The 18,158-nt window shown below is 37.9% G+C and overlaps 2 protein-coding genes across 3 annotated transcripts in view; one reads left to right on the forward strand and one right to left on the reverse strand.

Annotated features, from left to right (window-relative positions):
* The window catches only part of PSMG2 (proteasome assembly chaperone 2), a 14,187-nt gene extending 13,641 nt beyond the window's left edge, over positions 1–546 (reverse strand). Inside the window, exon 1 of the mRNA XM_069099608.1 lies at positions 414–546. Within this exon, the coding sequence (XP_068955709.1) occupies positions 414–470 (57 nt within the window). The 5' untranslated portion in view covers positions 471–546. The remainder of the gene's footprint in view (positions 1–413) is intronic.
* The window catches only part of CEP76 (centrosomal protein 76), a 24,959-nt gene continuing 7,163 nt past the window's right edge, over positions 363–18,158 (forward strand). Inside the window, exons 1-11 of one of the 2 annotated variants that reach the window (XM_069099607.1) lie at positions 363–498; positions 2,255–2,407; positions 3,724–3,802; positions 4,356–4,580; positions 5,897–6,082; positions 8,672–8,769; positions 10,378–10,506; positions 11,638–11,826; positions 13,736–13,902; positions 16,065–16,398; positions 17,776–17,993. In XM_069099607.1, coding sequence (XP_068955708.1) covers positions 2,255–2,407; positions 3,724–3,802; positions 4,356–4,580; positions 5,897–6,082; positions 8,672–8,769; positions 10,378–10,506; positions 11,638–11,826; positions 13,736–13,902; positions 16,065–16,398; positions 17,776–17,993 — 1,778 coding nt within the window. In that variant the 5' untranslated portion in view covers positions 363–498. Of the gene's footprint in view, positions 499–912; positions 1,097–2,254; positions 2,408–3,723; positions 3,803–4,355; positions 4,581–5,896; positions 6,083–8,671; positions 8,770–10,377; positions 10,507–11,637; positions 11,827–13,735; positions 13,903–16,064; positions 16,399–17,775; positions 17,994–18,158 lie in introns of those variants that run through there. The other variant, XM_069099606.1, reaches the window with a different exon arrangement.

Consider the following 18,158-nt stretch of genomic DNA (forward strand, 5'->3'; position numbering starts at 1 on the left):
TGACCTCCGTGCCAGGAATCCTCCCTCCGCCTCGGGGCTCCCTTCGGTCCACCAAAGCCCGCCATGACCTGGCCCCTCTCCCCTCTCCGCCCTCGCCGCCATGACCTGGCCCCTCTCCCCTCTCTACCTTCCCCGCCATGACCTGGCCCCTCTCCGCCCTCGCCATGCGCCGTCCCTACAGCCCCCGCGTTCACTCTGAGGCCCAGCGGCGTTAGCTTCTTGGCCCCCCGCCCCCATGGCTTCCCAGGATCGCCTCCGAGCCCCGCTTTCTGGAAGCAGCACTCCCCGTCCTTCTCGGCCCCCTCTCGTCACCCCTTTCTGAGGCTTTGCGCAAGGCCGCCCGCGTGTCCCGCCCCCCATCGGACCACGAGCTCCCGGGAGCCCCGAAGGGGAGGCGGGCAGGCCTGACTCACCATCAGCAGGGTGAAGCCGCGGAGGTCGGGCTCGGACGTCCCGCAGGGCACGAACATCGTCACCCGGGACCGGCGGGAGGCTGACGTAAGCGGCTCACGGCGCGCCGGCTCCCGCGGCGAAGGGCGGGCCGAGGGGGCCTTCTTCTCCGCCGGCGCCGCCCGGAGCCGGACGCTCCGAGCCAAACGCCTGTCCCGCCGGGGGCCGGATCTTGGGCCGGCGGGGACAGGATCGCGTCAGGGGAGGTGGATGGCGGAGGCGGGAAACCGAGGAAGGCCACGTGGGCGGGAGGCACTGGAGGAAGACGGCGCGCGCGAAAGGCCGGCGGGCAGGACTCAGGCGGCACGGCGGGCAACCCGGCACCCGCGCTCTCCGCCGCACTGTGAGAGCGCTGCTGGCCGGCCGCCGTCGCCTGGGCTGCGCTCCCGGTTCCCGCCCAGAGTGGGGCGCTTCGGCGGGCCGGGCGGTCTGCGCGAGGAAGCGGCGCGCGGCCTGCCCCGGGGGGGGGGGGGGGGGTCCCGGCGCAGCGTGACGCCTCGGGGCGCGGCGGGCGCGTCGTTTGGAGCTCCCGAGGGAGGGGACGGAGGGGAGGGGAAGCGGCCGTGGCGCCGCCGGCTTCGGCATGTCCCTGCCGCCGGAGAAGGCGTCTGAGCTCAAGCAGCTCATCCACCAGCAGCTGAGCAAGGTGAGAGCCGCGGCCCGGAGCGCGGGGGCCCGGGGCCGGCGGAGGACAGAGCCAGCCACCCGCGGCCGCTTCCCGGAGCTCTGCGCCGGGCGGGGACGTTGGCACGGTTGGCGATTGGACCTGGGGAGGCTCGGAGTCCTCGAGGGCGCGGGAGCTGTCCAGGGCAGCACTGGCGGGGACGTGGCTCGGCCCCCGGGACGCGAGGGCGTGCAGCCCCTCAGATGTCCGCCGGGCACGAGTGTGTCTCGTGGAGGGCGGCTTTCCGGACCCATTCAGTGCGCGCAGGCAGACGAGGCAGTTATGTCCGTGTGTGCGGGTGGGGTAGCCCAGAAGGCAAGGCGTGTGTATTGCATGTATGTAAGCACACACACACACATGCGTCCATGTGCATACACGGACACGGAATCCGCTTTTACCGGTCCTTCACTTTCTTCAGCTAGTTGTGTGGAGACCTACTACTAATGTGGAGAGGCCGGGGTGGGTGTACACCTGTAACATGGACCTGTGCACACGTGCTTTGTATCATTGTATCATTGACCTTTTCCGCTAAGCCTTTGAGTCTCTTCTGTAGAGACCAGCGTCAGATGTGTGTGGTCACGCTGCGGAACTGGCGCTTGTTGAAAGCGGGAGTGAGCAGAGGCGACAGAAGCCAGAACTCGGAAACATCTGCCGTCTGGCTGGGGAGACTGAGGGAGAGAGGGGACAAAGAGACAAGGGAGCGTTAGAAAAGAGGTAGAAAGACGGCGTGAGGGTGTTGCCTTGGCACTAGAGGAACAGTTTGGTGTTTGAGATGCTGAGAGACAAACAGAATACGTTTTGACTTGCTGAATACTCGTGGGGAAATTGTGGTGAAGGTTCCAAGTAGCAAAAGAGAGCAAGCATTTCCATTAATTGGTATTGAACTTTAAATTCTTAGAAAGTAAGTGATATAATCAGTTTTTACCATTCCTTTATTTTTTATCAGATTGTTATATGGTCCATTTATTATTCATTTGGAAAGGCCAAGATTATATTTTTCCAGTTATTTTTGCTTTACTGCTGTATATCCCATTGTAAAACCAAGATGGTTTATGAACAATGTTTAACTATCATCGTGCCTATTGAAAATTTGGTTGCTATATAGAAGGGAAAAAATGTAATGTTGAATTCTCTATGTAGATGGATGTCCATGGCAGGATAAGAGAAGTCCTTGCTGAAACTATAAGAGAAGAATTGGCACCTGAGCAACAACTTTCAACAGAAGATTTAATAAAAGCTCTTAGACGCCGAGGAATAGTAGATGATGTCATGAAGGAGCTCACTTTTGTTACCGTAAGTAATCTTTTAGAAACAACTCTGTAAATACATTGGAATCACACTGTAACACTGGACCCAAGGTTCATGTTGAGATCATACTTTCTAGGTGAAACCAAGCTAAAATAGGTCTTGGCATTTTATTAACTACACATCCTCTCTTTAGTTAATACCTACTCATAATAAATTTTTCTATATGGTAAATAGTATGTTAATGTGGTTCCACAGTATTGCTGTTGAGTAAAAAAATTCTCATCTCCCAAATTGATACAATTTTTTCTTGTTATCCTTCAGATGTTTATGAAAATGGTTGTGTTTTAGGTAAATTAGTTTAGCATTGCATCCTAAAACAATGCTTATACTTTTTTCTATTGTTTGGTTGGCTCATAAACTCACCTAACTTACTATTTTAGTAAAATTATAACTTAATCTCTCATCAGAGACAAATCTTCCCTGAATTCTTTTATTGTTAGACTTGAACCTATTACTAACTTAGCCTGATCAAATTTTTATTTTTTATTTTTTTTAATTTTTCAAATTTTTCATTTTGATTCTAAAATGATTTTACAACTTGGTAGACCAGAGGTCAAGTTATAATCCACTTTTCAAACAAGTTTGGCTGTTGACAAAATTCCTTTTTGTGAAACAGTCTTAGTAACTAAAAATAAAGCTGTTCATTTCTTTAAGTAAAAATAATTCAGGAACTGCTTTAACAGTATAAAATCAATTGGCAAAAATAGGCCATTTAGTGATATAACAAAGTCCCAGTGCAGTAGTGATGGTGACCAGACCTCTTTTGTAAAAATAAGACATAAAATGAGAAACTGTGACCTAAATTACCTGGTAATGTGTTGTAAGAATTGAGATGATCTTGATAATACACCAGAGACTAAGTACTTTAATACAGCTTACTTTTTTGGTGACTGAGATTCATGAACCCATTTGTTGTAATTAACCTAATAATAGTTCTTACTGCATAATTGTCACTACCTCATTAAAATTAGTTCATAGTGGGAAAGGTACCAAAATTCTGTTTGTAGGGTGGATAAAATTTAAATTTTATTCCAGAACTTTAAGACTTAATCATTATTCCAGTTCATGAATAAACTAGGTTTTTAAACTCTTATTATTATAGTAGGTGCTTATATTATTGAAGTACAAGATTCCTTTATTTTTTATTACAGAGATGCTAAAGCATAGTAGTGTTTTTGATAGTGTCTAAAGTTCCATTCTTTCCTTTTGTGTAAGGAATGGAAATTGATCCCTTGACCCTCAGTTGTTGGGGTTTTACTATTTAATAATGACTTTATTTCTGTGTTTTTCTCCCTTTCTAGGACCTAGCTGATGGAGAACTGACTTCCTCTCCAAAACCATCTAATTTTAATGATAAGCAGTCAACCCTATTGAAAAAAAGTGTGTATTTTAATCTTAATGTTAATTTAGTTGCTGTTAGATATTTATGCATTATAGTATACTTTCTTTGACAGTGCATATTTGAAAACATGTTAAAATTTCATTATCAACAAAAATAAATAAGCTTTGTAGGGGGCCAGTATCCAATTTTATGAAACAAAGTAAATGAATTCTTTTTTCATGTGTTATAATGCTACATTTTATATCAGGTGTGCAACCTGATTTTAAAAGTAATATGTATACATGATTTTAAATACATTTATCTGTCCCAGATAATTGTCAATCTCTAAGGGGATAGTTGGTGGTTTGATGAAACTTAAAATGTCAAACAAGTACCTTAAAAAAACAACAGGTAGCCCCAAATCTGAGCCAGAGCAATAGAAAAAAGTCACTCTCCTTCCATGTGATCTTTACTTCTGATGAGCAGATGACTCTTAAAAATTATTTTGTGTCTTTCCTTTTTATTCCTATCAATTTAATATTTCCTATTGTTTTAATCACATTCCTTAAAATATTCTGGCAGTTTCCTCATATATATTGCTACACTTTACAGCTAATATTGATCCAACACGGAGGTATCTTTACCTTCAGGTTTTGGGTGGAAAAGCTTTCTTGGAACATCTACAAGAACCTGATCCTTTACCTGGACAAATTTGTTCTACCTTCACTTTATGTTTACATTTTCGAAACCAACGTTTCCGCTCCAAACCTGTCCCATGTGCCTGTGAACCAGATTTTCATGATGGCTTTTTGCTTGAAGTACACAGAGAAAGCTTAGGTAAGAAATCCAGTGAATTAGCTCAGTTAATCTTAATTTATTTTGAATTTATTTTGCATGTCAGTATATTTGTTAATATGTATTGGATTTTTGCTACAAGGGAAAATTTACAATGCTCACACCTTTTCCCTCCATTTTCTTCACTTTTACTTCCCCATTTTCTCCCCTTTCCAGTTTCGCCAGTCTTTTTATAGCCATGTTCCACTTCTGTTTCTCTTTTGTGCCATCTGTCACCCACTTTGTCTAATCCTTTCCTTCATCTTTTGTCTCAGATTTTTCTTGGCAGTTTGTAGTGATTGTGTTTACTATGTAATTGATGGTGGGTGACTAGATTTCTAGAATCATGAAGATAAATGTGTATTTTAAGTATACTTCATAGTCTTAAAGTTACGGTAATGGAATCTTTGATTTTACTTTATGCCAGAAGTTCTTAACCTATGGTCCACTAACTTTTTTTTGTTTCTTTTGTATTTCATTTTATGCATTAAAAACACTTTGAAAAGGGATCCATTTTGAAAAGGGTTCGCTAGACTGCCAAAGGCTTCCATGACGCAAAAGAGCTAAGAACCTTTTTTTTAATATTATGTACTTTTTCCCATCATCATTTTTACAAACTTCTTTTTACTTTGAGTATATCTTTTATAGTATACTTGAAAAATAGGTAAACAATATTAATATGTCCTTGTGTAATAGAGATTCTAATATTAATTTAAAACTATAATTTATTTTTTCCATAAGAAATATATTTTGTTGTGAACCTTTTTTTCCGCCAAATCCAAAGTGATAAACTTTTTCATTTTGGCTTAGATGAATTACTTTTGCCTACTTATGGATTATTTTTTGGTATATTGGAAAGGTTTTTGCCTCTGTTGAAATTTTTAGCAGTATTTGCAAAAAATGTAGCAGCCAATATTATTTACGTAGCATGATACAGACTCTTCAGTACTCTTCTAACAATACCAGTCACTAAGAACTCCATGAGATAATGTTTTCTCATTTTTAAAATAGAGATATTCGACTTGTTTAATATCTAATGCCTGGATCACTTGTCCCAATTTGACCCAAACCTCTTAAAAGATAAAACTATAATTATACTGCTATTACAAATAAAATTTTAAATTTTTATAAAAATGTAACTGAAGAGAACTGAAGGTTAGAGATTTCTGTATTTTTATCATTGAATGCATTTTCCCTTGAAAACCATATACAATCTTATTCAATTTTGTCTTGGTGAATATGCTTTTTGATGAAAGTATTAAGGCTACTGTAATGATATATAGCATTAATATCACTTTCTCTTGGTTTGATTTTGCTAGGTGATGGAACCAGAATGGCTGATGCAACAACAATGCTATCAATATGTGATCCAGTTCATATGGTTCTAATAAAAACTGATGTATTTGGTGAGACCTCTTTAGTAGCATCCTACTTTTTGGAATGGCGATCAGTCCTTGGCTCAGACAATGGAATGACCAGTGTTGCCGTGGAACTTCTAGGTGTAGGTATGATGATGAGAAATCAATGTTATGAGGAGTTTTTTTTTTTCTTTTTAAAAATCAATTGTTATTAATACCTTTTTTCACCATTTAAACTTGCCCTTTATTCTTTTTTTGCTTTTTGGAGGAGGGAAGGCCAGCAGTTGAGGTTAAGTGACTTGCCCAAGATCACAGGGCTAGTTTTTTGTGTTAAGTGCCTGAGGCCAGATTTGAACTCAGGTCCTCCTGACTCTAGAGCTGTTTCTCTATTCACTGTGCCACCTAGCCATTCCCCTTTATTCTTTTCCTTTACCTTCTCTCAGAGTCATCTGTTATAACAAAGAACCAAAAAAAGAAGGTGAAAAGAAAAAAAAAACTCAGCAAAAACAATCAATACATCAAATAAGTTTGAGGTTCCATGCATTGCTTTTTACCCATTACCCTCTATTTCTTCAAAGGTGCTAGGGCAGGTGTCTTCCCATATTTCATCTTTGGAGTTACTTTTCCCCCCAATTAGATTCTCATATCCTATTACTAGAAAATATCTAGAGGAGGGGGCAGCTAGAGTAAAGCGCTGGCCCCGGAGTCAGGAGGACCCGAGTTTGGTTCTGGCCTCAGACACTTCACACCCACACACAAAAACTAGCCGTGTAACCTTGGGCAAGTTACTTAACCCCAATTGCCCTCCAAAAGGCAAAAAAGAAAAAAAAAGAATATCCAGAGGAAATATGAGTTTAGCCTTTCATATTCAATCTGACTTTGTCATAAATTTTCCTCTCAAATAAACATAGAAATTTTGGATAATTTCTTCCAGAGTTCCAAAAATAAATGATGAAAAAAGTTACTTTTGTCTGCCTTCTAATAAAAAAAAAACCCTCCAATATTTTATGTGTGAATTATAATGCTATTATTTCAGTATTGAGCATTAGCCAAATTTGGCATGGTATTTGGTAACAAAACTTATTCCAAAGGACTAAACTCTCAGTAATTTAGGTATCACTGAGGGAGCTAATGCAAATTTGGAAATTTTTACATCAAATTAAAAGTTAGAGATAATTGCTTTAAATATTTTTATCGTGTGACACAGAACTCTCAAAGCTAAAATTAGTAGCCTTTTCAAGGTAACTACTGATGAAATTAAGAAATCAACTTTGGGGTTTCATAAATTATGCGTTAAAGTACTTTTACATTTGTGATTATCTTATATAGGTCTATGGTAAATTAAATTTTTTCAATATAAGTCATTTTAGATATTACTATCATTTGTATTCCCTTAATTTATATTTGTATGTGCTCTAACAAAATTGCATATAGACATTTTTTTTAAATTTAAACTTTTTGCTAATTCAGACTGGATTCCTCAGATTTATACTGAAGTCTTTTAGTCTATACATTACTGGTCAACATTAGTGATTGTTAATGTTTACTGAAATCATCTGAGAACCTGTAAATCTCCCCCCTCCCCCTTTTTTTATCAATAATACAGTAAATTAGTGAATATCCAAATTTTAGGCAACTAGAAATTTTAAAATTTTATTTTTGGCATTCTATTTTTAGATAAAAGCCAAATTACAAGCAAATAAGATGATGTCTGAAATTTTTTAAAAATCACCTCCAAGGGATTTCCGATACATTGAGCCCAAACTCCTATATCTTATGAAAACATAATATCATTTACTGATGGTTGACATTTATAATGGCAACCCTAGAACACTTTGAGATTTAGATTTGATGCCTTCTGAGGCTTATTTTGGGTATGAAGTATTTAGTCTTCTAAATCTTAGAAAAAATGGCAATCTAATCAGTTTGTTCAAAGAAAATCTAGGTTTGATGCATTACTTGTTCAGTCTTTAGTAGATCACTTCAGCATTTGTTTCATCATCTGGAAAATGAGGGTAATACCTTCCCTGTAGAGTTAAAAGGGTCAAGTGAACTAAAGCATGTGAAAGTACTTAGTAAACTATAAACACAGTCCAAATGGCAGCCAACATATAGAGGAGTAAGCCTTGGCTTTGGAGTCAGAGGACCTGTGTGTGACTTTGGGCAAGGTATTTCCCCTCACTGAGCTTCAGTTTCTTCATCTGTAAAATGGGGGAATTGGACTAGATGACCTCTTAGATCTAGATCTCTTCCAACTCTAAATCTATGATCTTGTTTACTGTAAAAATAATATTTTTTAACTATCCTAGGCAAATGGGCATGTGCTGTACATGCAAAATTAGTAGTAAAAGATTTCTTTTGCCATTAGTTCAAGCTGAGGTGAGGGCAGTTCTTTTTTTGATATAATTTCATTTTTTTAAAACTAAATTTGTATACTAGTACAATTTGTTTTGTACTTATTTCCAAGACCAACATAGTACTAGATGTAATTTTGCACATATTTTGAATACCCTATCATTACCTGGCTCAATCCCTCAAGTTAATGAATTAAAACCTTAAATAAAATTTAAAAATACAGTGGTATTAAAATTTGTTACTTTGATCCATTATTGAATATAAATGGTAAAGTTTCTTTTTTTCACATAAATGTTAAGTGGTCTAAATTCTACTCGAGGGAAATAATCTAGAATTAATATGATGTTAAAACCGCTAAAGTTCTGGTATTTATATTTGTAGGTACAGAATCAAAAGTTTCTGTTGGAATTTTAAATGTAAAACTTGAGGTATATCCACAGCTTAATCAAACATTATCCCAAGAAATAGTAAATACTCAGGTAAGTAATTCTGAATTTTTTCATCTTGGCCTATTCATCAGGCCTATTAAGTTATTAATATTTTTTTTTTTAGCTCTCTTGTGTTAAGTACATAGAGATGTTCTGGGGGGATACAAAGGATGTGAACTTTGCTCTAGAACTTGTACTCTCCTGGGGAGACTAAATATGTGTGTGTGTGTGTGTGTGTGTGTGTGTGTGTGAAACAAGTAGTAGATGATATTGAATATATACATTCTGAGGGGATATGGAATAAAGATGTGATTAGAGTAAGGTGGAATTAAATCAGAAAAATTGAAAACTGTCTTTCAGTACTCTTACTTCCTAAGATAGATCAATAGTACAAAACAAAGTTAATTGGTTAATATTAGTATAAATCCTATTTTGTAGAAAAACATTCTAGTTTTAAAATCTTGGGAGAAAATTAAGTGGAAAGTTTTGGATCCAGTACTATGGTGGAGAAAAAAAAGAAGTTTGGGTTTGGAAGAGAAGCCCAACTCCTTTGTTTGCATAGTGAATCAAGAGTATTTTATTTCATGGCCATATGCTACAATTTTCTGTTGTTTTTCTTGTGTGAATTTTTACTAAGCAGGCACTAGCCATGATGTTGGGAAGTTATTATTTTCCCATTCTGTAGCATGTTTTTTTCTAGGGTCTGGAAATAGTACTCTATTTAGAGTTAGAGCACCTGAATTTTAGTTTTGCTAGTAATTTGCTACTGCCTTTGTGACCTGTGGCAAATCACTGAACTTCTGTAGGCCTAAGGTGCCTTTTCCATAGAGTAAGGGAGTTGGACTAGATAGTTTCAGAGGTCCCTTCCAATTATAATTTACATTTTTGTAACACGAGTTTAAAACTGAAAAGTCCAAAGTTGATTTGTACTTCAGGCCAGTAAGATACTGTTTCTTTTTTTTTTTTGCTTTTTGGAGGGCAGTTGGGGTTAAGTGACTTGCCCAACATCACATGGCTAGTTTTTGTGTGTGTGTGTTAAGTGTCTGAGGCCCTATTTGAACTCAGGTCCTCCTGACTCCAGGGCTGGTGCTCTATTCACTGTGCTACCTAGCTACCCCCTTAAGATACTGTTTCTTGTATACTCATAATAGCATCTCTTTCATAACTTTTTTCTGAAAGTTGATTTTATTTTTTGAGAGCTTCAGATGCAAAGCCTTTATTTTCTTATTGAGCAAAAAGTAATTTTCTTCCTAAAGATAAACCATTCTGGGAGATATGTGTGTGGAATATCTCATATAATATATTAATGTGTTGGTTGATTTTACATAACTGCTTTCCTCTTTTTAAAAAAACTGTTAAAATGAATGGTTCTGGAGGGTTATATCTGGAAATAAATGCAATGTAAAAACAAAAGGCAGCTAAAAAATTGGAAATAAGCATATTTTAATAATTACATATAAAGTTGGAAATCAACCTAGTACACATTTCTTTAAAGATTTTAAAATATTAATTTTAATTTCTTTGGTATTATAATTTTTAGCATTTAAAAACCAAGTTACTTTTTTTTAACAAGTGCTTTATTTCAAGTTTAATACTCTGTGAGGAATGTACATATAAGAATTTTTTTAAACTAACATACTAGGTTATTCTTTATTAAAGCTTGCTTTGGAACGACAGAAAACAGCAGAGAGAGAGCGCTTATTTCTTGTGTATGCTAAGCAGTGGTGGAGAGAATATCTACAAATACGACCTTCCCATAATTCGAGGCTGGTAAAGATTTTTGCACAGGTTTGTGGATTGCATCAAAGTAATTTATCTGCATATATTCATTAGCTGCTTTGGTATATATGTTTCATTTAGCATAGTCGTGCAAAGAAAATCAAAATTTGTGCCCAGCAAATAGGATAGAATGCCAGTTTCATTTTCTTTTTCTATTTAAGTATCTCCTAGGTGAAAGAATAGGCTGACCTACTTGGTTTATAATTTTTGGTCACTATTTTATAAGACTGGTTTGATTCTAGACTTTTCTAAATTTCCTGTAAATATTTTCTTTAAAATAGATAAAAACTGGTTCATTTAATTAGAGAAATTTACTTGATTTACTTATATATTACTTATATATATTTATATTTACTTAATACTTGTGAACTTTACTATACTGCTTTGATGGTTTACAAAATGAATTGGTGCTCTGTGTATATAGGTTAAATCCTGTTGGAACAAGTTATGCAATCTCAGTATACAATACATTTTTGATGAAACACGATTCTGGGAAGGTCAAATTATTTTTGTTTTGTTTTCGTTCCAAGGGACTGTTTAAATATTTTTTTTTGATATGTAACCTTAAATAGATGTCATTTATAGTGTGGTGACTATAGTTGGACTAGCACTGGGTCAAGACAGACTTGTGGCCTGGAGACCAACCAGCAGGTTATTGCAGTGGTCCAGGCATGAAGTGATAACTGCTTGCGCCAGGATGGCGCCAGTGTCAGAGGAGAGAAAAGGGTATATGTGAGACATGGCCGGAGGCTAGAACTCACAGGACTTGGCAACAAATTGGATATGAGAAGTAAGGGAAAGTGAGAAGTGAAGGGTGATAGCTGTGTAGTGAAGCTAGGTGACTGGTAGGGTGTTGGTGCCCTCAGTGGTGATGGAGAAGCTGGGAAGAGGGGTGGGGGGATCCCCCCACCCCAACAGAATAGAAACTGCTTGAGGGCAGGGCTGTTTGATTTTTATCCTTGTATTACCCATACCTTGCATGGTACCTGGCACATAGTAAGTGCTTAATATATGCTTGTGGAATTAATGAAAGAATCTATACAAATAACATTAAAGTTTTATTTCTAAAGAAATGTAAGTTTGTTTTTCTTGTTCATTTTATCCTAGATAAATTAATCATAGATGGTACCTTATTTTCAGGATGAAAATGGGATAAATAGACCCGTATGCTCTTATGTCAGACCCCTTCGGGCTGGACGGCTCCTGGATACTCCAAGGCAAGCAGCAAGATTTGTTAATGTCCTTGGTTATGAAAGAGCCTCTGTTATCGGAGGAGGAGGTAAACACGAACAGTGGTGCACTCTGCTGGCCTTTCTCTGTAGAAACAAGGTATAGGATTGTTACAGCAGCCCATTATAGTTACTCTGAACTTTTTGTTTCAATTTTTACCCCCCAAAAATCTAAACATTAAACCATTATTCAAAATCCCAACCTCTTGCTTTCACCATGGGGAGCGGGGGGGCTAGGGAGGGAATACGTCTAAGAAGAAAAATAATGACAAGACTGAATACTGAAAGCCGATGAGTCACCAAAATGAAATAGTTAAGGAAGGAGAGTGAAAACAGTAACATTTTGCATTTATACACCAGCCTGTTTCTTGAATTAAGTCATTATATTCCTTTTTCTCTTCATGAGAACCATGTAAAATAGGGAGAGAGAGCTGGCATTTACCTCTTTTTAAGGACATAAGTAATGATATATAATGGCAAATGAAATAGTGGATTGTGGCAGAAGCCAGCCTAAAACCCTAGTCTCTTCACCCTACTTGTGTCCCATTGCCTGGGCAGCAAGTGAAAAGGAAGAGTTGATGGTGTTAAAATAAATGGGGAAAATGCAAATATCTTGAAATTGTAACATTTAAAAATTAAGAATTTTTAATAATTTAACTTAGAAATATTATTGGACTGTTTCTTCATCTTCCATGTTCCATAAATATCTTTAAAGATAGTAGTTGGAGATTAGAGTTGATTCTGAGATTCTAGGATTCACATTATTGAAACACTGTCAGTACAAGAAATAGAGATTTTCAAAACAATCTTATTTTGCTTTAACCTATATTAGATAGAGATTATATATGTGGTATGTATTCAGAGATATGTAATGAATCTCTAGCAGAAATGAAAGACAATTCACTAGTTAAAAGAGTGGAATGATGTGTCTAAAAGTGTTTGGAAAAGTAAATCTGATCAGTCATCTAAAATTTTAAAAAAGTATTTTGTTGCCCTTGCTATTTTCTAGAAAAGTCAAACATAAATATTATTTATCTTTAAGAAAAGTTATTTACACAGATTGGGTTGGAGACCACCCTGCATTGCAGTGTATTTAGGTTGTCCAATATTTTAGATAATCATATAGTGATTCCTTTCACAAAAGAGAGAGTCACTTTTTCCTTTATCTGTTTAGTAAATTTAGCAATTTACCTGTTTAGGTCATCTCAGTGGGGAGGTATACATAGATTTTGAGGTTTTATATTTGAAAAGAAATTTTAGAAATGAGTTTGTAATTAAAATGTGTCATATTAAACTCAATTGTAGAACTAAAAATGAAAATTAAACATAGTGGAAACACTTTATGGTAATAGTAATATTGCTATAATATTAGGATAATAGCATAAAGGACATACTTTTATTACTTACTAGAACCCTGTAGATGGGTTGCCATGTGATGAACCTATCACAAATGACTAACTTTCCTTTTAGTCTCAATTGACAATAACTTTGAAGAATTAATTTTACTTTTGACCTAAATAGAGTCTTGCTAGAAATGAATAAAGAGATCAAATTAGGGTTCATGTTAACTGCCCTTTTAAAAACCCTAGATAATAAAGTAGTTGTCAAAAGAGATAATGAGTTGTATAAATGGAAAGTAGCAGATCTTTTTATTTGACAGAAAATGAAGTTCAGTGACTTATCAAAGGTAACAGACAAAATCTTTGATGGTGCTAAGACTCAGAATTTCCAACTCCTTGGTTTCCAAGTTAAAAATATTACTTGTAAAAATAAAACTGCACATTAGGAGAACACTTGTTTTGTGAACCCTCAAATTTATAGCAGAATTTGTCTTTAACCCCAAAATTGCTGATTATTTTTGAACTTCATAGACATTTTATCACATTGGCTCTGACTTTTTGGACTGATTAGAAACCAAAGAAACTTATTTATAGATCTCTGTTTTGTATTTTTTATGTATTCTGGAAAACAATTGATAAATATTTTAATGCACTTTCTTCATTTCCTAGGGTGACTGTGAAGACCATGCTAACCTTTTGTGCAGTCTTCTCCTTGGATATGGATTAGAAGCCTTTGTTTGTGTAGGAACAAAGGCTAAAGGAGTCCCTCATGCATGGGTCATGACATGTGGGACTGATGGCACCATTACTTTTTGGGAAAGTTTAACAGGGCATAGGTCAGTAAACTTAATTTTTAAAAATTGATTAGACAGAGGTGGCTAGGTGGCACAGTGGATAGAGCACCAGGTCTGGAGTCAGGAGGACCTAAGTTCAAATCTGGCCTCAGACACTTGACACTTACTGACTTGTATGACTCTGGTCAAGTCACTTAACCCCAATTGCCTCACCCTTCCTCTCCTCCCAAAAATTTCATTAGACAAAGATAACAGTATTTTTAATATAATTTCAGTGTTTGTATTGACATGTGATTTGAAATGTCTATAGTAGAGTAATTTTAATTTTCTTTTTTTTTTTTTTGCCTTTTGGAGGGCATTTGGGGTTAAGTAACTTGCCCAAGGTTACAATGCTAGGTTTTTTTTGTGTGGGTGTTAAGTGTCTGAGGCCGGAAACAAACTCAGGCCCATGCTTTTACTCACTGCACCACCTAGCTGCCTCGTAATTTTAATTTTCTAATCTTTATATGGTCATGTAAATATTTCAATTAAGGCAACTAGGTAAGTGAATAACAAGAAACTTTTGACCTATAAAAGTTTGTTTTCCTTTAAACAAATCTCTCTTATTGAGGTACATTCATAATAAAATTAAACCAACATTTCAGCTTATTTGACATAAAATTGTTACTATAAACAAGTTTACTACCAACTATTCCTAAGGTTGCATAGAAGTTGGATTTTTTAAGTTACAGTAAAAAAGTATGATATGAAGAACTCCTCAAGAATGTCAGTCAAATAAAACCATGTTTATCTTTAGAAATGCTTATATAGGGGCGGCCAGGTGGCTCAGTGAGTAAGAGCACCGGCTCCAGTGTCGGGATGACCTGGATCAAATCCGGACTCAGATACTCAGCACCACACCCAGAAATATCTGGCCATGTAACCTTGAGCAAGTTACTTAACCCCGATTGCTTTATAAAAAAAAAAATGCTTATATGCCAATTTTGAAGTGAATGACTTTAATTAGGGCAGCTCTGTGGCACAGTGGATAGAACTCCAGGTCTGGAGTTGGGAAGACTCATTTTGATGAGTTCCATGCCAGCTTCATTCACTTGCTTGCAGTATGACCCTGGGCAAGTCACTTAACCCTATTTGCCTCAGTTTCCTCATCTGTAAAATGAGCTGGAGAAGGACGTGGCAAACTACTCCAGGATCTTTGCCAAGAAAACCCTAAATGGGGTCACAAAGACAGATACAACTGAAAAAACAAGAACAACAATTTTGATTTTGTGGGCACATTTATATAATAATGCTCTGGTGTGGAGGACAGAGTACACACTGAAATTGTGAGTCCTCAATTTAACTCTGGTTTCTGACCATGGAAATGCGACAGTTTCTCTGGACCTAAGTTTCCTCATATGTATAAGAGGAATAATAATATTCGTTTTTGTTTTTTTTTTATAAGCAATTGGGGTTAAGTAACTTGCTCAAGGTTACACAGCCAGTTATTTTGTGTGGGTGTTAAGTGTCTGAGGCTGGAAGCGATCCCGGGTCTCCTGACTCCAGGGCTGGCCCTCTTACTCACAGTGCCACCTGGCCACCCCGAATAATAATATTTGTGATAATAATGTGATAATGCCTACCTTGGAGAATTTGTGATTATAATAAATTAAAATGCCATATAAATTTAAGTTGTTTTGTTTAGGAAAGATCAATAGTCTTAGTTCTTCTTGGTATAGCTACCTTATTTTAGTTGTTAACTAAGTGTGCTTAGTTTGACCTGCAAACTTAACAATATTATTGGTTCAAAATAAGCAACTCTCCTAAAAGGAGTATTCTCAAAAGCAAAGAAAATAAATGTATTGCATGCATGTATATATGTATGTAAATATGTGTATGTACATATGACAGAATCCATATCTAGAAAAATAACAGTGATTGTACTCAGGTTTCATAAAAGTCCGTATTTAGCTCTCAACATAGACCAATATGATACTTTCTTGATTAAATATTTTGTGTTGGCCATAAACTCACAAGAGGTCTTATCATTCAAGTGAAGTGAGTGATTGAATTATGAAAATGTACAAGAAAGAAAAACAAATAAGTGACCAACACTGGGGAGCAGCTCTGTCCTGCAGTGGTAGATGAATGTGTTTGTATTGTTAAAATGGCGTCTCGTTAATTTAAAAATCTTTAATGTTGAAGTGTGTCATTTTTATCTTCAGGTATATTCATAAACCCATCAATCCTGATGATCCTCCAGCTGTTGAACAACCCAAACCACTCTACCCATATCGAACTATAGGGTGTGTTTTCAATCATCAGATGTTTTTGGGAAACTGCCAGCCTTCTGACTCAGTAGAACTTTGTGTGTTTGATCTGAATGATGAGTCCAAATGGAAACCCATGAGCGAAGAAGCAATCAAATCCGTTTGTGCTCCTGGCGCCACAACTGCTCTTCCTCCCTTTCCCCCTCTTTGTGCTTCAGTGATTGATTCTTCAGTGACAAGTAACGAAATTGAGATGCAACTGAGACTGCTGGTGTCAGAACACAGACAGGTAAGTATTTTTAAAACAAATATCATAAATTTTAAAAAGATAGCTTTTAGCAACCAGTAACCAAAATATTGAGGCTTTTTCAGTGACTTTGTGGCGAGGGGTGGGAATTAAAAAAAATTGGGGGGGGGAACAGCAATCATTTATTAATTTTTTTTTTAAGCAATTGGGGTTAAATAACTTGCTCAAGGTTACACGGCCCATTATTTTTTGTGTGGGTGCCAAGTATCTGAGGCCAGAACCGATCCCGGGTCTCCCGATGCTGGCTCTTACTGCACCACCTGACCACCCCCAAATTTTTTTTTTTTTTTTGCTTTTAGGAGAGGGGAAGGTAGGGGCAGTTGGGGTTAAGTGACTTGTCCAAGGTTATATGTCTAGTTTTGTGTTAAGTGTCTGAGGCCAGATTTGAACTTAGGTCTGTCCTCCTGACTCCAGGGCCAGTACTCAATTCACTGCACCACCTAGCCACCCCCATTCATTAATTCTGAAGGTAAAATGCTTGTCTTCAGCATCTCAGTAGGGATGATTAATCTTCTTTTCCTTTAAGCAAATATTAGGAATTTGAAACTTTATTTTGTATAGGTTTTCTGTAATGTACTTTAGCAACTATAAAATCAGATTAAGTTTTCATAAATTGTGTAAGGTTTTTTAAAATGTAATTTTTTTAAATGTACTATTTTTAAAGTTATTTTTTCTGTTTATCATTGACACATAACGTGAAACATTTTTATGCCTCAAGAGGATGTACAAAACTGAGACAGGTGGGGGCAGCTAGGTGGTGCAGTGAGTAAAGCACCGGCCCAGAGTCAGGAGGACCCAAGTTAGTTCCGGCCTCAGACACTTAACACCCACACAAAAAAACTAGCTGTGTGACCATGGGGAAGTTACTTAACCCCAATTGCCCTCCAAAAGGCAAAAAAAAAAAACCCAAACTGAGACAGAATCACAGAATTTAAAGCCAAAAGAGATCTCAGAAATCATCTAGTCTATCCCACTCAAATTTTCTAATAAGCGACCTGAGGCCCAGAGAAATTAGCTGAGTGGAGCCAGCTGATTAATGGCAGGAGTCCTGTCCTCCTGACTAGTGAGCTCACTCTTGTTCCACTAAAATTATATCACTCCTCCTCTTCTTTCATATGGGGAATATTGCATGGTGTTTTCTTAGGTGGAGATGCATGTATGTGTGTGTATACACACACACACACACACACACACACACGCATCTTAAAAGTAAAACCTCATACCAATCATTCCTTCTCTTATGTTGCTTTGTAATACCTTTCATCAAAATTCTTTGTGGAAGTATACCAGATTATATGATTTTCATTATGCTTCATAGATTAAAAAAATGTATTCTTCATGGTTCCCTTTCTGCTGCAGGACCTCGGCCTCACTACCGTGTGGGAAGACCAGCTGTCCTATCTTTTGTCACCAGCTTTGGCGTCTTACGAATTTGAGCGCACAACTAGCATATCTGCAGGAAACGAAGAGTTTCAGGACGCCATACGGAGAGCTGTGCCTGACGGCCACACGTTTAAGGGCTTCCCGATACACTTTGTTTATAGGAATGCAAGACGAGCATTTGCCACCTGTCTCCGGTAGGACGGTCAGAGAATCGGACCCTTAGCGCTAGAGTAGGCGATAGAAACGTTTAGCCCAAGCGGACCCTGAGAGCTAGAGTAGGCTATAGAAACGTTTAGCCCAAGCGGACCCTGAGAGCTAGAGTAGGCGATAGAAACGTTTAGCCCAAGCGGACCCTTAGC

The sequence above is a fragment of the Petaurus breviceps genome, unplaced genomic scaffold, assembly GCF_028583685.1.
Source record: "Petaurus breviceps papuanus isolate PSGF00001 unplaced genomic scaffold, PetGlider_PUasm1.0 38, whole genome shotgun sequence".
Taxonomy (NCBI): domain Eukaryota; kingdom Metazoa; phylum Chordata; class Mammalia; order Diprotodontia; family Petauridae; genus Petaurus; species Petaurus breviceps.